Source organism: Saimiri boliviensis, chromosome 3 (assembly GCF_048565385.1).
Source record: "Saimiri boliviensis isolate mSaiBol1 chromosome 3, mSaiBol1.pri, whole genome shotgun sequence".
In the NCBI taxonomy this organism is placed as follows: Eukaryota; Metazoa; Chordata; class Mammalia; order Primates; family Cebidae; genus Saimiri; species Saimiri boliviensis.
In genome coordinates this window covers 150,987,258-151,014,125 of record NC_133451.1, presented here as the reverse complement: position 1 = coordinate 151,014,125, position 26,868 = coordinate 150,987,258, and the positions used below count along the sequence as shown (strand labels likewise).

General features: G+C 35.1%; 1 protein-coding gene across 1 annotated transcript in view; it reads right to left on the bottom strand.

The window, feature by feature from the left end:
• The window catches only part of SLC7A11 (solute carrier family 7 member 11), a 72,289-nt gene extending 45,622 nt beyond the window's left edge, over positions 1-26,667 (bottom strand). The window contains exons 1-5 of the mRNA XM_003943054.4: positions 25,952-26,667; positions 20,552-20,678; positions 16,807-16,922; positions 7,906-8,031; positions 4,235-4,334 (exon numbers count right to left, since the gene is read on the bottom strand). Of these exons, the coding sequence (XP_003943103.1) occupies positions 4,235-4,334; positions 7,906-8,031; positions 16,807-16,922; positions 20,552-20,678; positions 25,952-26,228 (746 nt within the window). The 5' untranslated portion in view covers positions 26,229-26,667. The remainder of the gene's footprint in view (positions 1-4,234; positions 4,335-7,905; positions 8,032-16,806; positions 16,923-20,551; positions 20,679-25,951) is intronic.
• Between the last annotated feature and the right edge of the window lie 201 nt (positions 26,668-26,868).

The window sequence follows — 26,868 nt, the reverse complement described above, 5'->3', positions numbered from 1 at the left end:
CCTGACTGAGAATAGCACATGAGCACAAAAGTGTGGCAGAGGGGTGAGGCACAGGGAAATGAGTATTCGCTTAGTATTCTGCAGTACAAATGTGGCAGAGGAATTACTATAGAAAAGAACCAAACATAGGAAGGCAAAGATTCCTCTACCTTTTTCTTTTATATTTTCAGAAAATTTTTGCGAGATTAAAAAAAAAATCATGTTTTCAATATAATCTATTATTTTCTTATTATTTAAAATAACCTTTTACATAGATATGCAGGAGCACAGGTTCATAGGTACAAGTTCTCTTAAATCTAAAATCAAGTGGCTGGAATATTAGCCCAACAGCTCTTAGCATACTTTAAGTATCTCACTAGTTAAAACAAAGATGAAGAAATCTCTCTTGCTCCATCTTTATCAAACCATCTAAATTCACAAGTAGTCAGTCTATGTTCAAGGTTAAAGTGTCCACGATTTTAAGGACTGTTTAAGCTGAAACAATTGAAAAGCTGACAGAACAGTAGCAATAATGGTGATCTAAAAAGTCGGGAGCCAAAGATTGTTTTAATGACTAGAAAATAAGTTTTTCAAAATAGAGATCGTAGTTACACCGCGAAAGCCAGCAACAATCAGTCCTTATATCTGCAATATGCACTCCAGGAGGGGTTTGATGTGTTTGCTATAAGCCTGAGGCAATGGAAAGTAGGGGAAGAAAAAAGAAAGAAACACACTTACGCCAAAAAACAAAGACCATCACCAGTGAAAAATCACACACACCAAGAAACATTTCCAGGCTTCTCATGTCAAAAATAGCCAGTTCCTTCCTGACAGTTGTTTTAGAAAGTAGTCTTTTCCAACAATGTTAAAGCAATAAATAAAATATTTATGAAAAATACACACAATTTCAAAATCTGCCGTACTCCAGGGAGTAGACAAGAAGAAAGGGCTGGGAGCAGGGTGGTGGGTAGGAAGGAGAAAGCTTCTGGTTTTAGTCTAAACATTCACACATCCTGTGGGAAATCCACCTTTATGTTTTAGTTTCCAGAAATGAGTCCATGGTATTCCCTTTGGTTTACAACACTTCAAGTCCTCTAGAGAATGCTCGTATGATCTATTGTTCCAGCTTTTCTGTGATTGTGCATAAAAAGTACTGCAATGTTGGCAATGCATTCCAATACCCAACTTTGTGAATTATTTTTAAAATAAGCTTATTCTTTAGATTAGATTTGACACAATAGTACAAAATAATCCCAGCAAGTGCTTTAGAAAGACTAAATCCATTAAGAATAGGATTTAAAAGGAAGAGAAAAAGACACTGAAAACTATTTCCTATGGTACAATTAAAAAGAAAGAAAGAAAGAAAGAAAATCCAAAAAAAAAAGAAAAGAAAAGAAAATCCTACCAAGCAATGTTTAGCTTTGGATCAGGATATGGAACTGAGTTCCCCATGGCCACAGGAGGACTGGCAGATGTATTTCTCTGAATGCAGACATTGGCAATGTTATTAACGTTGCTCTGACCCAACTGTGTGACCTGGCTGGGTTCATGATTTCTTTTCCCCTAACTAAGCTTCTGTGTAGTAGCTTTATCATTCTAGAAAGGTTTTGCATTCTTCAGAGACAAAAGCCTCCTCTATTCATATTCCTCCCTGGGTTTGGTGATATCTTTTTTCTTGCTAACAGAGCAAGGTCTCCAGGACAACAATGGTCTTGATGCTTTTACTTACAAGCTAACAGGCTGGGCGGTAAGCTCTAACGACAATCGCTGTTTTGCTTCTGACTTCCTCATTTTCAATGCCCCCAACTTTTATGAGGGGGCTGTCAAACATTGCCATAGCAGCAGCATAGGGAGTGGAGAATCCTTTACAGTACCCCACCGATAATTCTACAACCCAGGCTTATAATTATATCTTAAAAGCGAGAGAAAGGTCAGAAAGGCAGGGATCACATTTTGGCAAGTGAATAAATGTCCCTCGCTTTGGGAATTTTTAGCCTCCATCTTGTTTCATTTACATCCAGTAATAACTTTTCCGCTGGAACTTCACACCAACAGACTATGTTTTTTTCTAAACACTTTTCTAAGACTGATGACCATAGATTAACAGCCAGATTACTTCTGCATCTTCACAAAGTGGCATTCAGGTAGCACAACAACCTGTTATAGAAAGTTACTTATCTGTCCCCTACGTAAGTCACTTGTATCAGATAACATTCCATTTTAAATCCTGGACTTATTTTCCAATACTGTGATTGAACCCTAAAAGGATATTAAAGAAATCAATGGTTTCTTGGTCTTTCAAATCGGGAGTAGACATGAGGATTATATGGGTAAAAGTATTAAATAAGGTTCATGTAAACTCCTTTTACCTTGTAATCAGAGTAATACTTTAGGGTCAGCATCAATAAAGTTATATACTAATAAAATAAATCAAAATGAAAAGGATCTTCATCCATGGAGAAATTCATCAGCCCTCAAAAGCCTACATAAGTGGGGAAGTTTTACTCTACGTAAAGCAGGTGACCTGAATTTTTAGTTCTGGGTATTGGAAAAGTGAGGAGGGGGAGCTGAAAGGATATTTTAAGATTACATGAGAACAGATCTATGGTATTCGCAAGCAAAAGAAATTTTATTCGACAGAATTAATCAAATCTCCCTTGTGACTATCTTCACATTCCACACTCCTGATTGTGTATTGCTGGTCTCCCAACACTTGGCTGTAGCTGAAAGCTTTCTCTACCTCCCCGATTTGCTCTGGTGTCTCCCAGTGACCCTCCCAGTAGCTTGGCTGCAGCCCCAGGGCACAGAGCTCTGATCCAGGGTGAACAGCCATAGAACAGTTGATTCTGCTTTAACCCTGTGATCACGTTCAGTTCTTTTGTCTGTCTAGCACCACATTGTGCTTTGGACAAAAGCAAAAAGACTTCAAAAATACTGAGTGATTCAAAAGTGCTGCTTACATTTATGGTTATAAAAATATTCTGGAAATACACAAATATTTTACACTGATCTCCTTAGAGCTACAATCTTCTAACACTCTTCAAACATATTTTGCCTCAAAGGCCACATTAAGATTTTAAGTTCCCATAACTCCCTAATTATCCTCTAATACTATATTTTCATAATTCAATGAGATTATTAGGGTGAATACTCCATTCATTTTGAAATATATCTATATTCTATGCATTAGCTAGAAGGTAAGAGCTTAAAAACTAAAGAAACAAAAGGAATTATATTTGTGTTGGAAATGCATTTATATAATTTTTGAGCTAGTATAGTTTTCTAATATTACTTTCAGGCTCATAGATCATTCTCACAGCTAAAGCTATATAACAGGGAGTTTTATAAATAATTTAAAAATAAATATTGCCTTGATTTACCCCATAACAATGAAATTTAATCTTACTATAATGACTTTTGATATTTAAATAATACCTCGTAGGCTTTCTTGCAATGATCATCTCTACAAAATCTTACTAGGTCAATATCCATAAGTACTGTTTTTCAAGTATCTGAACAAAGCAAGGTACAAATACAAAGTTTTAATTGCCTTAACCAGAACAGTAGGTATCACAGATGGACATGCATCAAAGGAAATATATCTGCGGCACCATGATTTTAATCATCTTTGCTTTATTAAATTTTCAGATATGGGGGAAATTTTAAGGAACACATAAGGTCCTTTTAAATGTAACAGATTGTCTGGTAGAGTTGACTGCATTATCTTGGTTTCTCTTTCTCTGCCTTTAGAGTATCATTAACTCCTGGGAACATCTTACTTGTTTCTACATCTGAGTTATTTCTCTATCTCATGAGAAGCTGGAAAAAAAATCAATTAATCACTATTTGTAAATACCTTTGGAGCTTTTGCTGAAAGGCCTTTTGACAAGTGAAGTATTATTTTTTAGTACCTTATGGCACTATTATGTCCTTACTGGTACATACTTATAAGTAATTTTTATTGGATCTTAAGACTCAGCATTTGTTTTTGTTTGTTTGTTTGTTTGTTTGTTTTTATGACATCAGGCTAAATCTAGTAGTCACCTTGACTGGAAACCTGTTATGTTTGCTTTGTCATGTGCAAAAGAATTGGCCTGGTAGAGGTGACAATACCTTATTTCGCATTTCAAGTAAAGCCTATCACACTGGATTATGGCTATTCGCATGTGTCTGGCACCTTGCTTGGCACTTAATTTGGGTACATAATGGGATTAATGAACTACACAAACTGCCAGATCTGGAGCTTTCAACTTACCAGCCAGCATAGGCATACATTCCGTAATAAAAAGCCAGGGGCAACCGTGTAATACTGGAATCTCTTCCTGAAAAGGCGTCTTTAAAGTTCTGCGTTTGACCTGTAATTAGAATAGACTGATTTTAGGATTTTTCAAAGAATTGGTATTCACTCTTAACCAGAAACATGGGGGTGTGGAGAACCATACTGTTTTAGGTCTAGATTTCTTACTCTCTGTTGATTACCATCTTTATCTATTTCTTGTGCCCATTCTATAAAAGGGGTCCCAAAAGAGATAAAAAATTGTTTGTGATCAAAGATTGATCACTAACATTATTTCACATTTCTGTTTTAATAAATTTATAACAAAGATGAAAATGGCGTTGAAAAATAATCCTTTGTTTGAGTATGCCTCTATTGTGACCATAAAAGAAGACTAAAGGGTTTTCTGTAAATTATAATCTTGATGAATATGGTAGAATTCTTAAAAGTAAAGACAATGTATTGCTGGGCAAAAAAAAAATGCAGAGAGGTTTCTAAGGGTCTATCCTTAATGATGAGATAAAAATAAATCTCAGGACCCCTTTCCTATATCATTTACCTTTCTGTTTTCTGTTTATCCTGTGTAGTTTATTAGATGCGTACCTCCTAGAGCAGAAGTTGGAAAACCCTGAGGACCATATCTGCCAACCTAAACTAAAAGCCTTTCTTACAGAGTTTTCTTTATCTCTAAGATAAAGATGCCCATTCATGAAGTATAGACTATGGCTGATTTCAGCCTATAATAGCAGAGTTGAGACGATATAGCTTGAAAAATTGAAAATATTTATCATCTTGTCCTTTACAGAGAAAGTCCACTGACCCTATGACCCTGTTGTAGAGAATGATATGGGTTTTCCCTATAAATATTGAAAAGATTTTATAACAAACTCTAAAATAAATAGGTTTCAACAGATTTTGCAGCAACATGTGAATTGAACACTTTTATTCCTCACATTTTTCTTTATTTTGTGAATCACAATGGAACTTGTTCCTATATATCTTTTGAATAATTTTAAAAGTTAGAAATTCAGATTTACTTTAGTCAGTGAATATTCAAGCTTAAGTAGAAACAATGTTTATATTGCCCAAAGAAAAGAGCAAATGAGATTAGCCAAATGGGAAGTGAGAGTTTCTTTTAAAATCAAACTTCATGTAAATAAACAGGAGGGGGATGGGGGTGGATGATGTGTAGGAGGCACTCTCTCTCCCAAGTCAAATCTCAGTTGTTTCCTGCATTGTCCAGGCACAACATATATATAAATATAATAAGTGTAAATATGAAGACCAAAAATGGAGAATGCTGAGTTATATATTACAACAATTTTTTCCTCAAAGTAAATGATTCCTAAACAGAGCTCACTTTTAACATGACACAATAAATTCAGAAATGCCCATTTTACTAAAACATGACTGTGTCCTTTAAGAAGAAAAATATACATAGAGGAATTCAGACAAAAACATCTGTTGAATATTCTTTTATCATGATCTGTGGTCTCTGGCATAAAGGCACAATATTTCTAAGAGTGCAGCAGCAAATAATCAATAAGAAAAACCAAATTCTGTAATGACTGGGTCACAAGCACAGAGCTTCAAAAGTGCCATTTTGAGAATACTACAAAAGAGAAGCAATTTCGTTTCTAAACTTCAGAAATATTTTGGCTATATAACAGAGATCTCAGGAAGATTAAAATCATAATATTCAAAGGAAAGTTCAACAAATCCTCACAAGTGAATATATAACATACAACTACTTTGAGGTTCTGATTAGAATAAAAATAAAAGCACAATTTGTATTAACAAGGTCTCTTACTAGAGTTTCAGATTAATGTGTAAAATGTGTGATCATATTAGAGATGAAGAAAATCAAAATTTTATAGTAATAGAGCAAATATACCTGCTAACAATGACCTCTAAATGTCAAAATTGACATTAAATGTACATTACATTAAATGTGGTAATATTATGAGGGAATTTCTCTCTTGAGGTGAGATCTCTGAAGAAGCCTGTCACATGTAGCACTGATATCATAATTATTAATTAAAGTGTCTCTATGTTGTAGCCACCAAAAAAAAATCTCAAGATATATCATGACCTCTGCTCTCAATGAATTTGTAATACAGTGACATTTGGGCAACCAAACCCTTCCTCATATACATATATAAATAAGTGGTAAAAACTGAACACAGTCTATAATGCTACCTATAATGTCTTAAATTACACCAAAAAAAAAAAAGAAAATAAATCTTAGTTTCAAAGAATATCATATAATCTTTTGGAATCTAAACTAGTATCAAAGAGCAGCCAATGACCCAGAGATTCTGCACTTTTCAAGTACTGAAGAAACTCTTTACAGAAGACTGAAGCGTTAACTCAGAAAAACAAAGCACTAACAAAACAGATTATTGTGCCTACATTCCTAATGAATAAGATAGAATATGAGCAGGCTAGCTCTGTGGAGGCCAAGGTATATTAGAAGAGCAAGCTCCTGTCTTCTCTTCAGTGCAAGCTCTAATGGTCAAAATCTTCATTGTGTTTATTCTGCGTTGGCCGCGGTTGCTGGATTTGACAAAAGCATTTCCGCCAGCAGGGCTCTAAAATCTCCCACTAGGCTTATTAAATGGGCAACAGCAGCTCCCCTTCCCAGCTACAGAGTAGCTGATCTTTCAGTGTTTGTTACTGTTGAATGCTTCTACCAACGGTGATGATTTTACCAAACTTTGGCAGTTCCTTTTGCCTTGTGTAATTCTTTTCCTGCAATGTCATTAAATTTCTCTATAAATTCCCTTTCTTGGAACAGACAATATTAATGCAAACATTAAATACTTCACATGCCCAAGTTATGTCATTCCTTTACAATTTCTCCTCACTTTCTTATTTATTTCCTGCTATGTTCCTGTTGCTAATTACATAACTCATGTGGATCTCTGTCCTCCGACAATTTCCACGGAGTCCAAGCAACTGCATATGGCTTCTTTCCTAAAACAACTAAAACTCTAAATGATATCACCTCTCAACTTCTTTTTCCATATTAAATGTTAAACTGTATAAAGCAAATAATCCCAGAAAATGTTGCATTTCAGGAGAAATGCAGATTTTACATGAAAAATAATGTAACAATAAAAATTAAGTTTTCACAACTACTTTATTGTGATAATTTTCGTGTTTAGGAATGCTGTTCCCATATTGACTCCTCTTTTGAGGATATCACTCTCAATTTAAAAGGAATAATAACCAGAAAGTAAAAGAATTATTGGTCATATTTCATTATTTTCCAGATACTTTTTCTCTGTAATCTTTATTACCATTCTTGCACAATTTTTAGGTTAAAAAGTATTTATCTGTAATTAAAACTAACTGGCAGATTTTTTTTTTCCACTTCGAGTTTTCACTCCAAACCATTATACCTAGAAAATTCACTGATGCCTTATTTTGCTGTTTGGCCCAGTCTTAATCCACTCTCTGCCATTCAACTGTAAAAACCAACTCACTTACAATGTAGCAGCATTTCAAGTCAATTAGATGACAATATAGAGTTTAAGCTCCATAAGCAGAGACTAATTAAGGATTCTGCTAGTACAAGCAAAAGTTAATGTTTAAAAAGACCAAAAACAGATAAGTATTTTAAAAAGCAGTTACTTTTCAGTCCATACCTTTAATTAGCTGCATAACTCCAGGGACTATAATTATCAGAATTGCTGTGAGCTTGCAAAAGGTTAAGACAATCTGGATCCGGGCACTCCAGCTGACACTCATGCTATTTAGGACCATCACCACAGCTGCAAACAAATAGATGAAGTTACAAAAGATGAATCCTCACTGGCACAAAGACCTTTTAGGTCCTTGTTGCTCAAAGGGCAATCTACAAGGCAGCAGTGTTGACGTTACCTAGAAGTGTTTTAGAAATGCAGAATCTCAGGCCCTGCCCCAGACCTAATGAATACAAATTGAGAGGTTCTCTGGCTGATTTTCATGCACATTAAAGTTTGGGAAACATGGATAAAACCTCTGGACAATGAGAAGTCTCTGTATATAAGAGTGGACATATATTATAGTACTCTAACAATCACATAAAAATGTCTTCTCACCAAACCCTGCCGCTATCACAGCATCCAATCAGATGGCTGAATTTGACACTCCAGCTTATGATGTGGCAACTCTTTTCTATCTTGATGATGGTATGCCTGCCAACGTGGATCGCACTCAGGAAGGGAGTTTAAAAGTTGGCTAAGATCTTATTTTTCACTCAGGACTAGCGTCAGGCAGCACTTTTCTTTTGGTTTTCCTCTTTCTAATTAGCATATCAAGGGATGACTTTCAACATGCCGTACAAATATAGTCTTTCAAGTTATATTTTAGGGCTTGAGTACAACCTTCTAAATAATGAATGCAAAAAAAACAACCAGGCTAGGATGCACATTGGGTTCAAAGCCAGCAGGATTTCTCATTCTTTCTGATGCTGTTTATAATTTCCCAAGCAGCAATAACTATCCACCTTCTACACCTTGTGGACCATGAAAAACTCAAGGATAGAGAATGGGTTATTCATCGCTGTATTGCTAGTGTCCAGCTCCAGGCCTGGCCCACGTAACTTAACATATTTTTGTTGAATGAATGAATGAACTGGGTCCTCAGTTAGAACATCTAAGGGACAAGAAAAATGGTGACGTTCTAAGACTTTTCTCCACTACTCTGGTGGACGACAGACGTTATTCTAGACAGTGGATTTCAACTTTATGCTCTTTCCACAACCTTATGCTTAGTGTTAAAAACCCAAAACATTACTTTATTCCTGACATTTACAATTATTAACTATAACCTTTATTTTTATAAAGATATACTCTCCCTAAACAAATATTAAAACTGTATATATTTCTCAAAGAATGAAACAAAACTACAGAATTCTTATTATTCAAGTTGCAATTGGAAGTTTTCCTTATGTATAGTAATGAGTCTGCCTCATAGTTTTCATTGCCTGATAGTTACTAGCTCACTTCAGAATTTAACAACGCAACTGTTGTCAACACGTAATATTTAAAGGCAAAAAAAAAAAGTGAAGCAGCTTAAACCCCCTAAAGGAAGACTAATATAACTAATATCATTTTAATAGTTTACATGCAGCCACTTAAAATTATAAGGCAGTTAAATATTTATTACAAGAAGGATATTCATTATATATTACTGACCAATATAGGAAGTTAGAGAGATGGATGGAAAAGAGGAAGGAAGGAAGGAAGGAAGGAAGGGAGGGAGGGAGGGAGGGAGGGAAGATACAGAATAGATACAGAAAGAAATAAAAATATCTGGAAATGTATTTACCAAAACTTCAACAGCAGGTGTTCACAGGTGATAGAATACTAAATAATTATCAGTTTTTTAAATTTATTATTTGGAATAGTTAAATTTTACAATGAACATATAGCATTTTGGTGAGTATACTTTCAAGTACACAACTGTATCCTTGAAATATACTTAAATATTCTCACCACAAAACAAAACAAAAAAGGGGTAACTAAATGAAGTAGTAGATGTGTTAACTAACTTGATTGTGATAATCATTTCTCTATAGATATAAAATCATTACATTATCCACCTTAAAATTACAATTTTGTCAAATATACATCAATAAAGCTATAAAAAAATTAAAAAGTAAATGAAGCAATAAAACACATTTTGTTTTTGGAAAAAATTCCAAGATGAGAAAAATAAGGGATCAGAAGATCTCATACAAAGTGAAATAGGGGGTTACTAATGAAGAAATATTTCTAAGGAGTAACTATGAGAACGATCAAAAAGGCCAAATCCCTGAATAAGCTACAGGGGCACCTAAGAGGGGATATTTTATCTGTGTTGGAAGCTGAAAACATGAGGAGATAGACAGGTCTGTTGTCAATGACAAAGTACATTATTTTATCTGAGGAATCACAAAAATAAAATTCTCTCTCCCCAATAGAAGGCACTTATATATGAAAATAAGTTAGTGCAACTCTGCTACCCGCTCCATCATCCAGTGGTTCTTTTCCTTTTCTATGCAAATGACTTCGTGATGCATCATTACATAATAATTATTGTTTTAATTAAGGAAGTTCAACATTGGCATAAAAGTGAAAAAAAATTGCCTCATGTGGCCACCAGCAACAAAAGGGCAGTGTTTTCTTTTAAATAGGGCTCCTAAAACCCAAAGCACACTCCATTTATGAAAGTTCTTTCCACAATAGAAAAGAGTTGTTATATAGAGAGAAAGGAAAAAAAAAGAGAGAGGAAAGAAGAAAGATAAAAAGGGAAAGAGTCAGGCAAGGAGGAAGGAAAGAGAGAGAGAGGCATTCTTATTTTTGTGACAACTCTGTTACTTCCATAAATAATATAAGTACCTAATGCCTATTGAAATAGCAAAAAACATAATCGGGGTATTTGGGATTTTTAAAAATACTTTGTAAAGTTTGCTTAGGCAAATGGAAGACAAAATCCAACAGGTATTATGAACTGATCAATTCACCTTGCTTTCCTCTCAGCTTTACAAAAATTCTCATTAAGATGCAAGTACAGTGCTAGGTAGAAATCTAAATTAGTATAGACACTATAGAAAACAGTACGGCGGTGCCTTAAAAAACTAAAAATAAATCTATCATATGATCCAGCAATCCCATTGCTGGGCGCTTGATTGTGGTTATTGTTTCAGAAGTGAATTCATACATCACACTTCATCAAACTGTACATTTAAAGCATGTATGATTTATTGTGTGACAATTACACCTCAACAAAACTTTTAAAGAAGAAAAAAGATGACATTTTTTTTCAAAGGTTTCTCAAAACCCTGCTTTATCTGAGCATCCAGACATTGTACTCATTATTTGGTACACCAAATTCCAGCTGAGATGCACCTGTGTTACCCTGAAGGCATAGCTTAACAAGTAAGACAGCCAGTGAGAGGCACAGGGAAGGTTCTCTAGTGGCTATAACTGCTGTTTCATCATGTGTCTTTACAGTGAAATTTATGTCTATGTAGTTGCTTATCCAACAATATTGAAAAGGGATTTGGGATTCACTAAATGCAAGAGCTTTCTGAGTTTCTGAAACAAATAATACATACTTAAAAAAATTACCACCTACCCACATTGCAATAATCAAAGAAATCTAAGCCAGCTCTTTGGTCTTCATTTTACTTCCTTTGAATAACGATTGCTAATTTCACACATGAGAAAATAATTTTGGCATTTTTTTGTGTGCGCGCCTTAAATTTTACCAAAATAAAAATGCAGGGACATACAGTTTTTATTTACTTATTTATGACACAGTTTCCTAAGAAATGAAATGTGGCAATGGAAGCTATATCTATAAATCCTGGAGATAAGAAATACATATTTGAAGGAAGCTATATTTGAAGAGGATGTTTAAGGGAAAGTTAAAGACTGAAGCTGTGATTTAAGGACTGGCAAGTATTTCTTTCTGCACGCTGTGTAATTCAAGTCTGTCTTTGGATTTTGAAGAGTGAGATTACAGAGTCTAGATATATTGAGTTTTCTCCCAGGTTCAAGTTTTTCTTGGCTTCTGAATTTTGAGTACTTTGTGCTAAACTGATAAAAATATATGGATGTTGTGAATATATGTTTCGTGTTGAGATAAAGTGGGTTGTTTCACTGCTGTTTGTAATGGCTGCCTGAATTCCTTTTATCTTTTTATTAGCATTTGTTTCCTGGATGCATTAATTTTAGAGAAGATATGTAGCAACAAATACTTTAAAAAGTTGGGTGACAGTCTATATCTAGGATTTCACTATTAGGAATAAAAATGTTAAGTGATACATAAATATATACTATTTTGGCAGAAATTTCACAAAGACTTTACATGAGTAATGTTATTTAATCCTCACATCTCTATGACATAGTTATTTTATTGGCCTTATTTTTCAGATGAGCAGCTGAGACTCAAGATATTATTTAACTTGCCTATGTTTACACAGGTAGTAAGTGTGAAGACTGGAGCCCAGGTAATGTAACTCTGGAGCCCACACTTTTACCATTAGTTCCCAGGTAACAATGAGGAAGTAGTTCAGAAGACATACATGATCCTTATGTTTAAATAATAGTGTACCTAGTTCTTTTAAATTCATGATGGCTCTTTCCCTCTCCAGAAGTTCGTATTTATTAGCTAAGATTTCAGGAACCTTTGATTCCACATTTTATTTGTCACCCTACTAAAGTATATGATAGTTGCTCTGCAGTACTTGTATATTTTAATACTATGCATATTTACCTAAGAATTGATTGTATTGGTAATTTAGTTATGGTAGAAAATAAGTAGACATAGCTAGATGTCACAAGATTCAAACAGAGCCACTTCATATGCTATATTTGATGTGTTAACACAGAAATAGTCCCAGATTTTCTTTTATGTAATTTACTGGTGCTAGAAAAATACAAACGGCAAACAGAATATAAAGTGATACCTTTGTAGAACTGGCTATTTTTTTTTTTTACAATGAAATCATGAATGTTATTTTGCTTGTTCCTCCCAATTACTCTCACAGGTTTGAGAAGTAGGATGGAGCTCTTAACTCATCTATATAAAATAAATTAGCAAGGAAATTGACATCCAACAATTGATGGTGTTAGGGATGGATCTAGGACTGGATCTCATATCGTAAAGAGAATGTTTTTATTATGTTCTGACATTCAAGTGTGTATATAGATATATATACTTGAATATATATATCTATATATTTTATATATATATATACTTGAATATATATATCTATATATTATATATATATACTTGAATATATATATCTATATATTTTATATATAGATATATATACTTGAATATATAGATCTATATACACACTTGAATGTCAGGACATAATAAAATAATTATTCAAGTGTACATATATATTTAAAATATATAATAACCCTATATAATTATACACTTGAATGTCAGAATATAATAAAAATATTCTCCTTAAGAGAATAATTATATTCTGACATTCAAGTGTATAATTATATTGGCTTCAATTTCAGGAAAACAGAGCAACAGATAAATATTTTAAATATTGAGCATACTTTAATGCTTACAGAATCTATAAGAGCAGTGAAAATTCATGAACTTCTATAGAAGGTGAAGAAAGTAATTACAATATTGGGCTATAAAAGAACAGCCAAATGTGAATCTCTAAGATTTTTCATCTAAACATCCATGTACCTGACATATTTACTGGAATGGATGAAATTTGTATAAACAAAAGCTTTTTTACCTTCATTAAATTTGACAGAAATGAAATACAGTTACTTAAAAAAATGAGAGTGAATAAGCCCTCAGTTAACTCCCACCCTCATATCTCAAATGGTTGGCTAACATTTCACAAAATTTGAAATTCTTTTTTTTCTGTGATACAGCAAGACCCTTCAGGTGTGCTCTGTTTCTATGCTTAACTAGAGATTTCAAATGGCCACAAACCGTTTCCTTCCCCAAGGATCACAGGGAAGCAATTCATGCAATTAAACTCTATTTTCTACATCTTGGTAACCTTCCACCCCTAACAGTTAGAAAATCACTTAGACTCACTTTGAAGAAAGCAGGATGTGAGAGATTTGACCCTAGATAAATTTCTTCTTCTCTATTTCCATCTCCACCCCCTGTTGCTCCATTAAAGCTAAATTTTTCTTAAAGACCGTTTGACTTTCCCAATTAGGGCACTGATTTACATTACCTACCGCTGAGTAATAAGGATTTCCAGTTTTCTTTTTAACTGTTGCTGATTATGAGAACACATTTCTTTCCCAGAATTTCAAGCTTGCAGAAGGAACATCAAAGTTTAAAAATGAATGGTGTAACTCATGATAACAATAGAAGGAAATGTCTGGGTTCGTCTAAGATTTACTCAGGCTCCTTGTTAACTATTCCGTCACCAATGTCTACTGCAGAGGTTTTATAAATCCCAACATAGTTATCCTTTTCTATAACTGTTTTAAAGTTTAGCTTGACCAGTTTCCATTTAATTCCCTGAAACACATTTTTTTCCTTTAAAATGTTTGACTGAATTGGGATAAACAAGGAGAGAGTTATATAGACTTACAAAAATAAAAACATAGCATTATTATTCATGTAATTTTAACTCCAAAGTGACCAAAATTTGTGAATTTATAAATTTTTACATACAGTCCACTTAAAGTCTTCTGATTACAGTTTTTAATTAATAACTATTATTGTTAATTTACAGAGCTCTCAAAAATGCCATCCCTGCTCTTCTCTTTTTTAAATATAATTGTGATATGATTCTTCCTCAGTCATTCAAGGGACAAGAAAATGGTGAATATAACAATGACTGATAGTCCAATCCCTTAGTGGAACAGTGGACTTATCAAGAACTTTCTATAGGCAAGGCGCTCTGATAAAGATCTTAAAAAATCTGACTTTGATCATGTCTTTTGCGGGAACACGGATGGAACTAGAGGCCATTATCCTTAGCAAACTAAACCAGGAACAGAAAACCAAATACTGCATGTTTTCACATACAAGTGGGAGCTACATGATAACAACTCATGAGCACAAAGGGGAGCAACAGATCCTGGGGCCTACTTGAGGGTGGAGTTTAGAAGGAAGGAGAGAATCAGAAAAAAATAACTTGGGTACCAGGCTTAGTACATGGGTGATGAGACAATCTGTACACCAAACCTCCATGACACAAGTTTACCTATGCGACAAATACGTAAACTCCTGAACTCAAAATAAAAACTGAGAAAAGAAAAAATTAAAAAGAATATGACCTTAACAAAAAACTGACTTCATTTAATCTTCCTTCAGCCATTCAAGATATTAATAGACTATCTTCTCATGGCCATTTTCCCAATAAATAAAACTGAAGCTTAAATACGTTTAAAGACTAGCACAAGATCACATAGTAAAAATTGTAACACCAAGTTTCAGTTTCAGGTTGTTTGCCTTCAAAGCCTAAGCTGTAGCCACTATGCTAAAATGGTTCATCTCACAAAACCTTAGGCTGCTAGACCTGAACATCATATGAATCAAACTCTATTTCATTTTTATCATTTTCCTACTGCCTGAAAATACTGAAGACATCTAATTCTCCAAGTTAACAAGTAAACAGACTATAAACTTTTCTGCTAGAGAAAAAGTTCTTAGACTTCTCAGAAAGTCAGTCAACAAATACTTATTGAGCACCAACAATATGCTAGGAGCTGTATGAGGAACTGGAAATATAGCAATGAATAGATCTCTAGTCTCATGGAACTTCAAATGATGTTTCTCCAAAAGTATGAAGAGCTACCATTTTGATTGTGTTCACAATAAATTGAATAAAATCATGTGTTTGGTGCATGCAACATGGATGGAACTGGAAGACATTATTTAAGTGGAATAACAGAAAAAGAAAGTCAAATGCCGTATGTTCTCAGTTACAACTGGAAGTTAAATAATGTATACACATCAACATAGAGTGTGAAACAATGGACATCAGAGACTCAGAAAGGTGAGAGGGTAGGAGGAGGATGAGGGATGCCAAATACCTAATGATCACAAGGTACACTGTTTGAGTGATGGTTACACTAAAAGCTCAGACTTGACCACTACACAATATATTCATATAACACAACTGCATTGTGCCCCCTAAATCTACTTTTTTAACTTTAATTAAAAATAAATAAGTAAATAACAGGCAATATCCTAGGCATTATCCTGTTGAAACACAGCCATACAAACCAAAAATTCTTCTATGATTACGCGATTCAGTTATTCCTGTGTAGCTTTCTATGTATGAGTAGTTAAAACTTGGTTAAATGTGATCTTATTGATTCTTAAGACAGTGATTCAAATAGCACCGAGAATTAAGTTATCCTTTCCCATATTTAAGGATTTGGTACCTGGCATCTTTAGGGAAGTTAAAGACATATATGGCTTCATATCACTCATGTAATTTTGTACATGTTCTTCTTTTTGCTTCCTTTTTAAATCAAAAAACATTTGTACTCATTGATAAAAGATGAACACCTTCTCAATTTGTAGACCATAAGGAAATCCAGTTGAGAAATGCAATTAATAATCAGTCTTGAAAGAAAACTTTTTTCATGAGCAACAACAGGCAGCTAACATTAAAACACTGGGAGTGATGGCTGCTAACACTATAAAATGTATGAACACAACTTACACAGCCAGCATATAAACGTAACTCCATTATTACACATGAGATATAATTCAATATATAGCTAATTTCCAATTCAAATAACCTATAAAATAATTGGGTTCATCTTGAAAAGTCTCATTCACATATAAATGAGTTAATATTTTACTAATAAGGTAATTTTTACTATTTAAAAAGATTAGCCATCTTATCTATTGACCAAATACAAAACTAGCATGGAATACAATATTGGATGCCACTCCAAATCCAGATTCTTTGTTTTCCAGCACAGATCTGGAACTGTAAGCAAAAAGGACATGATGTGAGAAGCAATCCCATAATGCAAAATGTCTAGAGAAACTTTATCTTCAATCATTTTTGTGTTGTTCTTTCCTTTTTTTACATTTATAGCCGTAATACTCACTTATGCCCACAGCTGTAATGAGCTTGATTGCAAGTGCAGGGATTTCACATTGAATAAAAAATGGTTCCAGAATGTAGCGTCCAAATGCCAGGGATATCACAGCAGTAGCTGCAGGGCTAAAAACAATGTATATATTTAGGTTAACCGCAGGGGGAAAAAATAGCATTTTCATTCATTTTTTTCTACCTTGAGTGTATTTAGCATATGAAACATGGTTAAATATGAAAGTCTGTAATTTTCAGAACCTGTACTTGATTAGGTTGCCACAGACCTTCCAAATGAAATGTTTCCTACAACTTTGGTGGCTAGTTTTTAAACTTCACATATTCTTGGGAAAAAGAATTCTCAGCTTTTCCCCTGCTCTCCCGTATTTGACTTTTCCTTAAAAATCTGGTTTATTACATGAGAGCTAGACAGAGGTAGGCCTTACAAAAAGCAGTCTTCTTTCTCAAAATGTCAATAAATAAACTTCAGCCATATTATGAATTTGTTAATACACAGATCTAATATGTCAAGAGAATGAACACAAAACTCAACTTGAAAAATTAATATTAAGTGTTCCCTGCAAATACATGCCTAAATACTTGATATTGTTTTATTCTTATTTTTTTCTGTACAGACAAAATCTCAAAGCCAAGTGATTATTCTTAATACTATAGTAACATTCAGATGCAAAGCATAAATTTTCAAATAATAGATTTATTATAATCTTATACAATTAAGAAAATGTAAATGAGACAAGAATATGAAATAAATTCAGGTATATATAAATATAGGTAATAAATCATTCTATTTCAGTTCTTCAAATATTTTTATGAGAAAATTGCACAACCCTTTTCATTTTAGATGTAAGTATATATGAATGTTTTTTCCATACACATGCAAGTCTGTGCAATTATCTAATTTTGTATGCCAAACTCCCTTTTTTAGCTTGTCTTTCTTCTTGTGGTTATCCAACACTCATGCCTGATCCATAGATTACCAGAAAACCAACCACCAATACATGTTCCCAACTTTGGCTAGCTGATACTGGAGAGCACCATAAGGTTTTCGATTATCTTCTTTTCTCAGACACCCTCCCATCTTCCCCCAAACAAAATGCTATTCTCCATCGTTTATACAATTTTTGATGTATAATTTAAAATCTGATTATGCCATTTCAGCACTTTCAAAATGTGGCCAGGATATGCAAAAATCCTTCACATTGCATTCAAGTCTCCACGCGGTCTAAGCGCTCCCTCTCTACCTCTTCAGTTAGCTTCCTCCCACTAGAATGATATGAATCTTCTCTGCCTGCAGCTTCTGCAACTGATTGACTGTGTTTGATACTTCAGATCTGGATTCAACTTTCCTTTACCAGGAAAAGCCTCTCCAACCTCTGACTGGGCCTGATCTCTTGGACCATATTCTTACCGAAGCCCTTGGCCTGTCTTTCACAGTGCTTATCACAGTAGCAATTTTATATTTACCTATGTGATTTGTCGATTGATAATGATTTCCTCCCACTTGTCTCTGAGCTCTAGGGGTATAAAATTGTATCTATCTTAATCACAATTTTATCTCCAGTGTCTATCACATAGCAGAAACCCAATATATATTGAATATACAGTGAATTCACAAATTTGGTTTAATGAACCCTGCTATGTACTGAGAGGTGATATTTCTCTCCTTGAAATCTACGTTTTACTGATAATTTCTGGCAATACTAACTTACTCTACAGGTATAATTTTATACCTGGGAAGAACTTAGGAACTATGGGTATTAGTAAAAGAAGAGGTGTTTAAATACCTAGCTCTCGTCCCTCTTCATGTCATTGGTTATTCTGCCTATTTAAAAGGCCAACTCAGCAATATGAGTATGTTATGACAAAAAGATATATGAACATATTTTAAAAGCTTCTAGAATACATAGGTACTTTCTTCTTTCAACACACACACACACACACACACACACACACACACACACACACACACAGAAGTAGTTTTAACATTTAATTATCAGCTACCTGGGAGCAGAAATCATGACTGATTTCACTTTAGATCTCTTTTTCTTGTCATTTACCATTCTGTAGCAGTTTGTGGAATAAATAAATAAATAGATGAATATTTTGTCTTTGCTATTACAAGATATAAGCTATATTTACATGGATTGATCATGCTCATTATAACACCAAGCATTGAGCCAAAGTTATACCACTAGTACATGGCTGAAGATGGAGTCAAGTCCAACTACATCAAGCTCCAAAGCCCACCAGCCTGACAGGCCAGCAGTCTAAATAAGTATGATATGCATTTGAATGTTGAGTATGTCATACTCAATATATACTAACACTAAAGTTTCAATTATTCTTCAAAAATCATTTAATACCTAACAAAAACTGAGCACTGAGTTAAGTAGTATAAAGGTTACAAAAAGATCTTATCTATATGTGCTTGAAATGTTGGCAGTTTTAACAGGGAAACAAGATGTAGACACCTAAAATATTAACGAAGGACAGAAAATATCATGTTCAATGTCAAATGAGAAGCAGAGACTGCATTTTCCAGAAGAACTCAGAGATGAAAGAAATAACATAAATTAGAATAAACAGGAAATTAATTGTGGGAAAGGTAGGATTTAAGATGACTTTTGAAGAGCAGGTAAAATTGAGATAATCAAAAAGGAACAAAAAGTACATTCCCCATGCAGGGATTTTAGGAAAGGAAAAAAATACTTCTTTATTATTATTTGATTATAACAATCTTAAATAATGCAGAATTGTTTAAAATGAAAACAGACTTCATGAAGTATACTGATATGATACATGACACTACTTTAAAGGTCTTTTTTATGTAAAAAGAAAAAAGGCTTCTAACATCTTAAAACTCATAATTAGTGTTAAGTCAATTCTTATTAGCACCGTATTTGCCACTTAGCCATAAAAGCGCACATGAGCTCTCAATCATATATGTTTAATAAGAGCAGATTTCCCCACTAATAGCCATTAAATTCTGTAATCAGAATGTACATGTCACATTTTATCCAAGTAGTTACCCTTGAGGAACTGTGATACTCTGAAATGCACATATGACATCATAAGCTTCCCACAAAGTTGAAGGAAACTTGCTATTCAGAGTGACTTGGCACTATTCAGTTTGATTTTAAACCAAGACAATCAGGAATGTCAACACATTCTTACAACAAAATCAAAAAAGACCTTTGCCACTATAGTTCCTGATTTGTTTAATGTGAGGAAATGAGTCACTTGACTGTCATGCAAACTCTGTTTTTTTATGAAGCATAAGACTTACTAAGTTGTTAGGCACAGAAGTGTCTTCATCACAATGACTAAAGTCAAATGATATAATGATGTAATCTACAATAAGAAAAAACTCTAATTCCTAGTATAATATTTAATTTTATCTGGTCAGTCAAAAGGTATCCAGGTGAATTTTCATGTTCATATCCTTTCAAGTAACCATCTTTCTCCTAGAAATGTCAAAAAGAATAGCTGAGGGTTAAAGAAAGGTAGATACTTTTAGAAGTTTGGCATTGCTGGCGAACTGCTTGCTTGCCAGTGACAAAATTGCATTAAAAATATCTTAATCCAGAAAGGTATTTTCTCACAGGCTTTATATCCTGAGGTAAACATGCTTATCACACAGTCACACGACATGCATATTTCTAACCAGTTAAAAATAATCAAGGTGATTCATAAGAATGAATTGGTTTATTTTTTCTTAATTATTTCTACTATGCTCTTACCGTATTACGAGCAGTTCCACCCAGACTCGTACAAAAGCTGGTAATGGACCAAAGACTTCCAAAATATATGTGTAATGACCTCCGGATTTCTTTATACTTGTTCCCAATTCAGCATAAGACAAGGCTCCTGTGAAATATTTGTCACAAAATGGTATTAATTTAATACATTTTCAAGACGCCTATACAATTATGTTTATGTTGCCTGAGATGTAACTACCAGCTTTGGTCTGAATGGCATACTTATCAAGACAAATAACAGTCATCTAATTGCTAAGACCCACCGAGTTTATTCTATTTGAACACTGTAATTTTACTTGAAATGATAAAGACACATGTCTACAATATCATGTGTTCTAGAATTTCGAGCTGAAAACCTAGAAACAGGGCAAAAAGAGAAGAGAAATGCCAATACTATTGACCTATTTTTAGAAGAACATATCTCACACCAAGACAAGACATTAGTCCAAACGTTTGAGTTAGCTTTTAATTTTTTTAAGTTTTTTTTTTTAGAACCCTTTTAATAAGCATGTTCTGTAGCAAATAAAAATAAACAAGCTGTATCCATTCTTTTTTGTGTGTGACGGAATCTTACTCTATCACCAGGCTGGAGTGCAGTGGAGCAATCTCGGCTCACTGCAACCTCCGCCTCATGGGTTCAAGCTATTTTCCTGCCTCAGACTTCCAAGTAGCTGGGACTACAGGGGCGCACCACCACACCCAGCTCACTTTTGTATTTTTAGTAGAGACACAGTTTCACCATGTTGGCTAGGATGGTCTCGATCTCTTGACCTCATGATTCATCCTCCTCGGCCTCCCAATGTATCCACTCTTTAGAAAACTATGGACTCTATGTCTTGCAAGATTTCATTTAATTTGTGGGATATATTTTGTAAACATAATGAATTCTGACTTAGCCTGTTTCTATAAAAAGCTATCTTGGATGTTTTTTGAAGTGTACATTCCAAATGGTTGGAACAATATACTTTTTTTTTTTTTTTTTTTTTGAGACAGTTTCTCATCACCCAGGCTGGAGTGCAGTGGCGATCTCCTCTCACTATAACCTCCGCCTCCTAGTTTCAAGCGATTCTCCTGCCTCGGCCTCCAGAGTAGCTGGGATTACAGGTGCCTGCCACCATACCTGGGTAATTTTTATATTTTTAGTAAAGCTGGGGTTTCACCATGTTGGCTAGGCTGGTCTCAAACTCCTGACCTCAGATGATCTGCACACCTTGGACTCCCAAAGGGCTGGGATTACAGGCATAAGCCACCACTCCCTGCCAGACTATACTTTTTAAAATGAGGTACTATAATGTATATTTGTGTACATTAGATCAAATTAACTATAAGCTAAATTTTTAACATATAACAACACAACTCACATAAAATTAGACAAATATGCAACCCCCCAAAACCTCAGTTTCACTCTCTGTAAAATAGAGATCTCAATTTCTACCTTGTAAGGGAGTTGCATGTATAAATGCGGCAGTGGGTACCAAGGACAGTACATGGGCTGACACATGGGAAGCACCACATGAAATATAGCTATACTTTCTTAATTTGAGTAATTAACAAGAAAATAAAAAGTATGTCTTGTCATTATGTGAAAAGTTCTGTCTGTACTGTCAAGTGCTCAAATGTAAGAACACAATTTTTTTTTTTTTTTTTTTTTTTTTTTTTTGAGACGGAGTTTCACTCTTGTTACCCAGGCTGGAGTGCAATGGCATGATCTCGGCTCACTGCAACCTCCACCTCCTGGATTCAGGCAGTTCTCCTGCCTCAGCCTCCTGAGTAGCTGGGATTACAGGCACGCGCCACCATGCCCAGCTAATGTTTTGTATTTTTAGTAGAGACGGGGTTTCACCATGTTGACCAGGATGGTCTCGATCTCTTGACCTCGTGGTCCACCCGCCTCGGCCTCCCAAAGTGCTGGGATTACAGGCTTGAGCCACCGCGCCCGGCCAGAACACAATTTTTACCCAAGCTACTTCTGAAAATAGAAGTGTAGAAAAGTATTACTGATTAGTAATACTTCAGACAGAACAGTCCAATATAAATATAATTTGGATATTCAGTGAAATCTTAGTGTCACCTATTTTATATCCGATTTCTAAACTTCTCATGACATCTAAGTCACCTAGGAATAACTTTTTTTTTTTTTTTTTTTTTTTTTTTTTACTTTTTGAGATAGGGTATCATTCCGGCACCTAGGCTGGAGTGCAGTGGTGCAATCTTGCCTCACTGCAACCTCCACCTCCTGAACTCAAGCAATCCTTCCACCTCAGCCTGCCAAGTAGCTGGGACCACAGGCACATGCTCAGCTAAATTTTTTTGTATTTTTTGTTGAGACAGGGTTTCATCATGTTGCCTAGGCTGGTCTGGAACTCCCAGGCTCAAGGGTTCTGTCTGCCTTAGCCTCCCCAAATGCTGAGATAATAGGCATGAGCCACCAGGTCTGGTCTGGGAATAATTTTTAATTCAAACACTCAAATGAAAAAGAGACTGTAATCAAGAGAGTACAGATTTTCTACAAGAGAAATTCAAGAATCTCTATCATTTTAAAATTTGTACAAATTAATTCTAAAGTAACTAGTCTGCAGACTGATATTTGGGGAACACTGATATATTTCCTCTATCTATAACTACTTATAATTAGTTGCAACTCACTCTCCATGGGGAAACATTCGCCATGTTGGTAGGCTGTCCAGAAAAGGATCCAATATAAAATGTTATTGGAAGGAGTCTTAAGTACCTCAGAATTTATTGTCAGAGAATCAATACCTAGACCTCTGTATGCTTTGCTGAAACTCCAGGATGGTTGCCCTAGGTTTAAACTGAGTTCTGGGGGAAGGATTTTCATTTAAAGGTCTCAAGCTTCATAACCATTTTGCCCAGACGAAAAAGGTTCAAAACAAGATGTAAAAATCCGCGTATTGACCCTTCACTTAAAAATACATACATACATACATACACACACACACACACACACACACACACACATATATATATATATATATATATATACACAAATATACAGATTCTTTACACTTGTTCCCAGAGTTCTAGTTCTAGAGTCTTTTCAAAAAGAAGGATTGTATTTTCTTTACATTTTGCTTTGCTTGCTGTTAGGGAGGCACTCCTGTCCAAAAGCTTCCGGTAACTTAACAAATGCAGTGTAAATACAGATAAGTAGATTAATACAATAGCACACTCCCTGCAATTACTAATTTAAAAAAAATACCAACTTAAGTGTAATCTTAGCTTGTCTCCTTAGCTGTTTCCTCTTTTTTATGTTCTTTTGAGCTTTTTAAGATGATATATAATATGCATACGCATAATTTCATAGCGCAAGTCACCATCACTTTAACTAGTTCAATACTCATAGTAATCTATTTTATTACATCTGAGTAATCCTTTATTATGTGCAAAAACTGAAGCACATCGTGGAAGCTGCATGTACATAAGTATGCAAAGCCCAATAAACTGGTTGTGGTTCTTCTGATTAGATGTTGATTTATTCTGAATATATAAAGTGCCCTAGGAAGATTTAAAGGCTAAGGGTGCACAAAGTCATTTAAGATGATCAACAATTAGGTTTCTCCTTATCTATAAATGCATACACCAGAGCTATTTGAATATTAATAGTGGCTAAGGGTACTATTATAGTTTTTCATAACCATATTACTCCAAATTATTTTATGAGTGGGAAGTAATACTAAGAAATAAAGACACACAATTGTTACTTAATATTTAATAAAATACAAGTTAGTCATATAAATATGACTAACAAATTTTCTTAAAAACCCCAAATAATTCCTCTGTAAATCTTTCTATACTATGACCTTGTTTTAACAAGTTTTATTTAAAATAACTTATTCCTAAAATGAAATTTGAGGGCCATGCACAATGGCTCATGCCTGTAATCCCGGCACTTTGGGAGGCAAAGGCGGGTGGATCACGAGGTCAGGCGATCGAGACTGTCTTGGCCAACTTAGTGAAATCCTGTCTCTTCTAAAATTCAAAAAGTTAGCCCGGTGTGGTGGTGCATGCCTGTAGTCCCAGCTACTCAGGAGGCTGAGGCAGGAGAATCGCTTGAACCCAGAAGGCAGAGGTTGCAGTGATCTGAAATTGTGCCACTGCACTCCAGCCTGGGTGACACAGCGAGACTCCATCTCAGAAAAAAAAAAAAAAAAATGGAATTTGAGTTCTCTAGATGAGTGTCAAACCAATGATTTAAAACATCATAGGGCCTGAGTAAAAAGAATAAATGGATTGGTACACATGGGATCAAGAGTTAGTATGTGTTAGTCCTAGTTAGCGTTAGTACTTGTTAGTTAGACTTAGTCCCAGAGTTAAAACAAAGAGCAACTTTTAAGTGTAGAATCTTTCCCAAGAAGAATAAATACATCCATATAGCATAAATCAAATTCAATATTTTTTGACAATTCGCCAGTTTTTATCATCTTTACAACAAACTCAGGTAGCTCTCTCGTAATTCGTCTACTTCATAAGGGCCATTTACTTACCTCTTTACTGTTAATTCTCAAATCAATAGATGAGACATAAATTTTGAAGAAAAATTAGTAATTATACTTCTACCAGTTCCTTTCAGATTAATTCATTGAACAGGTGGACAAATTATGTGTGTCTCTGGAGAGCAAGTGAAATATAGATGAAAAAAACCAGATCTGGGCAAGCACAGAAAACTAACACCCAGCTGAAGTTTTAAAACTTGTATTGCAAAAGTGTATGAGTGGTGAGGAGTGATGAAAGGTTGAAAAATAATTTGAAATATGCTCAGGCCATTGCAATATACCCCTTTATGATAGGCATTGAGTTATGTGCCATCATAATCTCTCCATGTCAAGGACTTTTGAAAGAATATTAAGAGCTGACAAGCACATGAACTTACAAAATATTCTTAAAAAGACTGTCACCCATTTGTTTCGCTATTAAAAAGTCAATAAGACTTCTGCTGAACACTCTGTTCTATGTCTAAATAGCCCACGCCAGGCTCCACTCCACAGGTGTCTCACTCAGCGTGCCAGCTGCCAGAATGTCCCAAACTAAGCACAACTGCCCCGCACAGAAACTGCGCGTGTTTTTTACTGGGTCATAAAAGTTAGCCTTTGCTCGCATCACCACGGGGAAAAGTCAGAAAATAGCCTGTCTTAGGAAAAGAAAGTACAGCCTGTAGGAAGCAATTTGAGGGAGTTCCAGATCACACCAACAGTGGATGTAGCGTCTGGGTAGTTCACGTATCTGAACAAAAATTTTAAAAATGTGGTGTGGCCTTTGCCATCCATTCACTCCTCCAAAATAACCATTTGCTTTCCCAGAAAGCAAGCTTCCCAACCTCACAGCCACGCCCCCCCCTCCCTGCAGAGAAAAAGTCACACTCACCAAACAGTGACAGGACCCCGCACACCGTCCAGATGGTCAGAGACATGCCCACGCTGCCTGTGTTCTCGAGCACGCCCTTAGGAGAGATGAAGATTCCTGCTCCAATGATGGTGCCAATGATAATGGAGATTCCCCTCAGCAAAGTGACTTTCCTCTTCAGCTGCACTTTCTCCTTCCCAGGTGGCTCCTTGTTGCCCAGGGAAGGCAGCCTCCCGTTAACATTTCCCTGCAGGTAACCTCCTTTGGAGATGGTGGACACAACAGGCTTTCTGACCATAGTAGGGACACACAGGTTTGAAATAAACCAGAGGGAAAGAAAACAAAACTTTCAACTTTGGTGTCTCTTGGTGTTACTGATTGATGTCTTCCTCCCTGCTTTCAGACTGTCTCTCTCAGAGCTACTTCGTTCACAGGTAAAAACTCAAAGGTGTGCTTTGTCCTTCACAGCGATCTAATTACTACTCAGAAACACCTGTGTATGCATCGTGCTCTCAGTTCTCCACCTCCTCGTTCTACCACTCTGCTGCTGCTGCTGCGGCTGCGGCTGCTGCTGCCGCCCTATCATTACAAACCAGCTCAGCTTCCTCATGGGCTTGTATTTAAGCGCCTGCCTGTCACACCAATTTACTACAGCTAAATGATGATGCAAATTCTCCAGGTTTGCATCAGCCTCAGCCACACGAGAAGGCTCCAGCATTACTCAGCCTTTTTTCTAAAAAAAAAAAAAAAAAAAAAAAAAAAAAAAAAAAAAAAACAGGAGTAGCTTGTTGCTCAACTGACCTAAGCTTTTTAGAGAACAAAGCACACACTTTAAGGAGATTTTAGCCAATCCAGAAGTAGTACATTCGGAACAGATCTTCCCAGAGAATTAAAGCAACTCCTAGTGAGCAACAAAAGCTCTTCAAACGAAAAGAAAA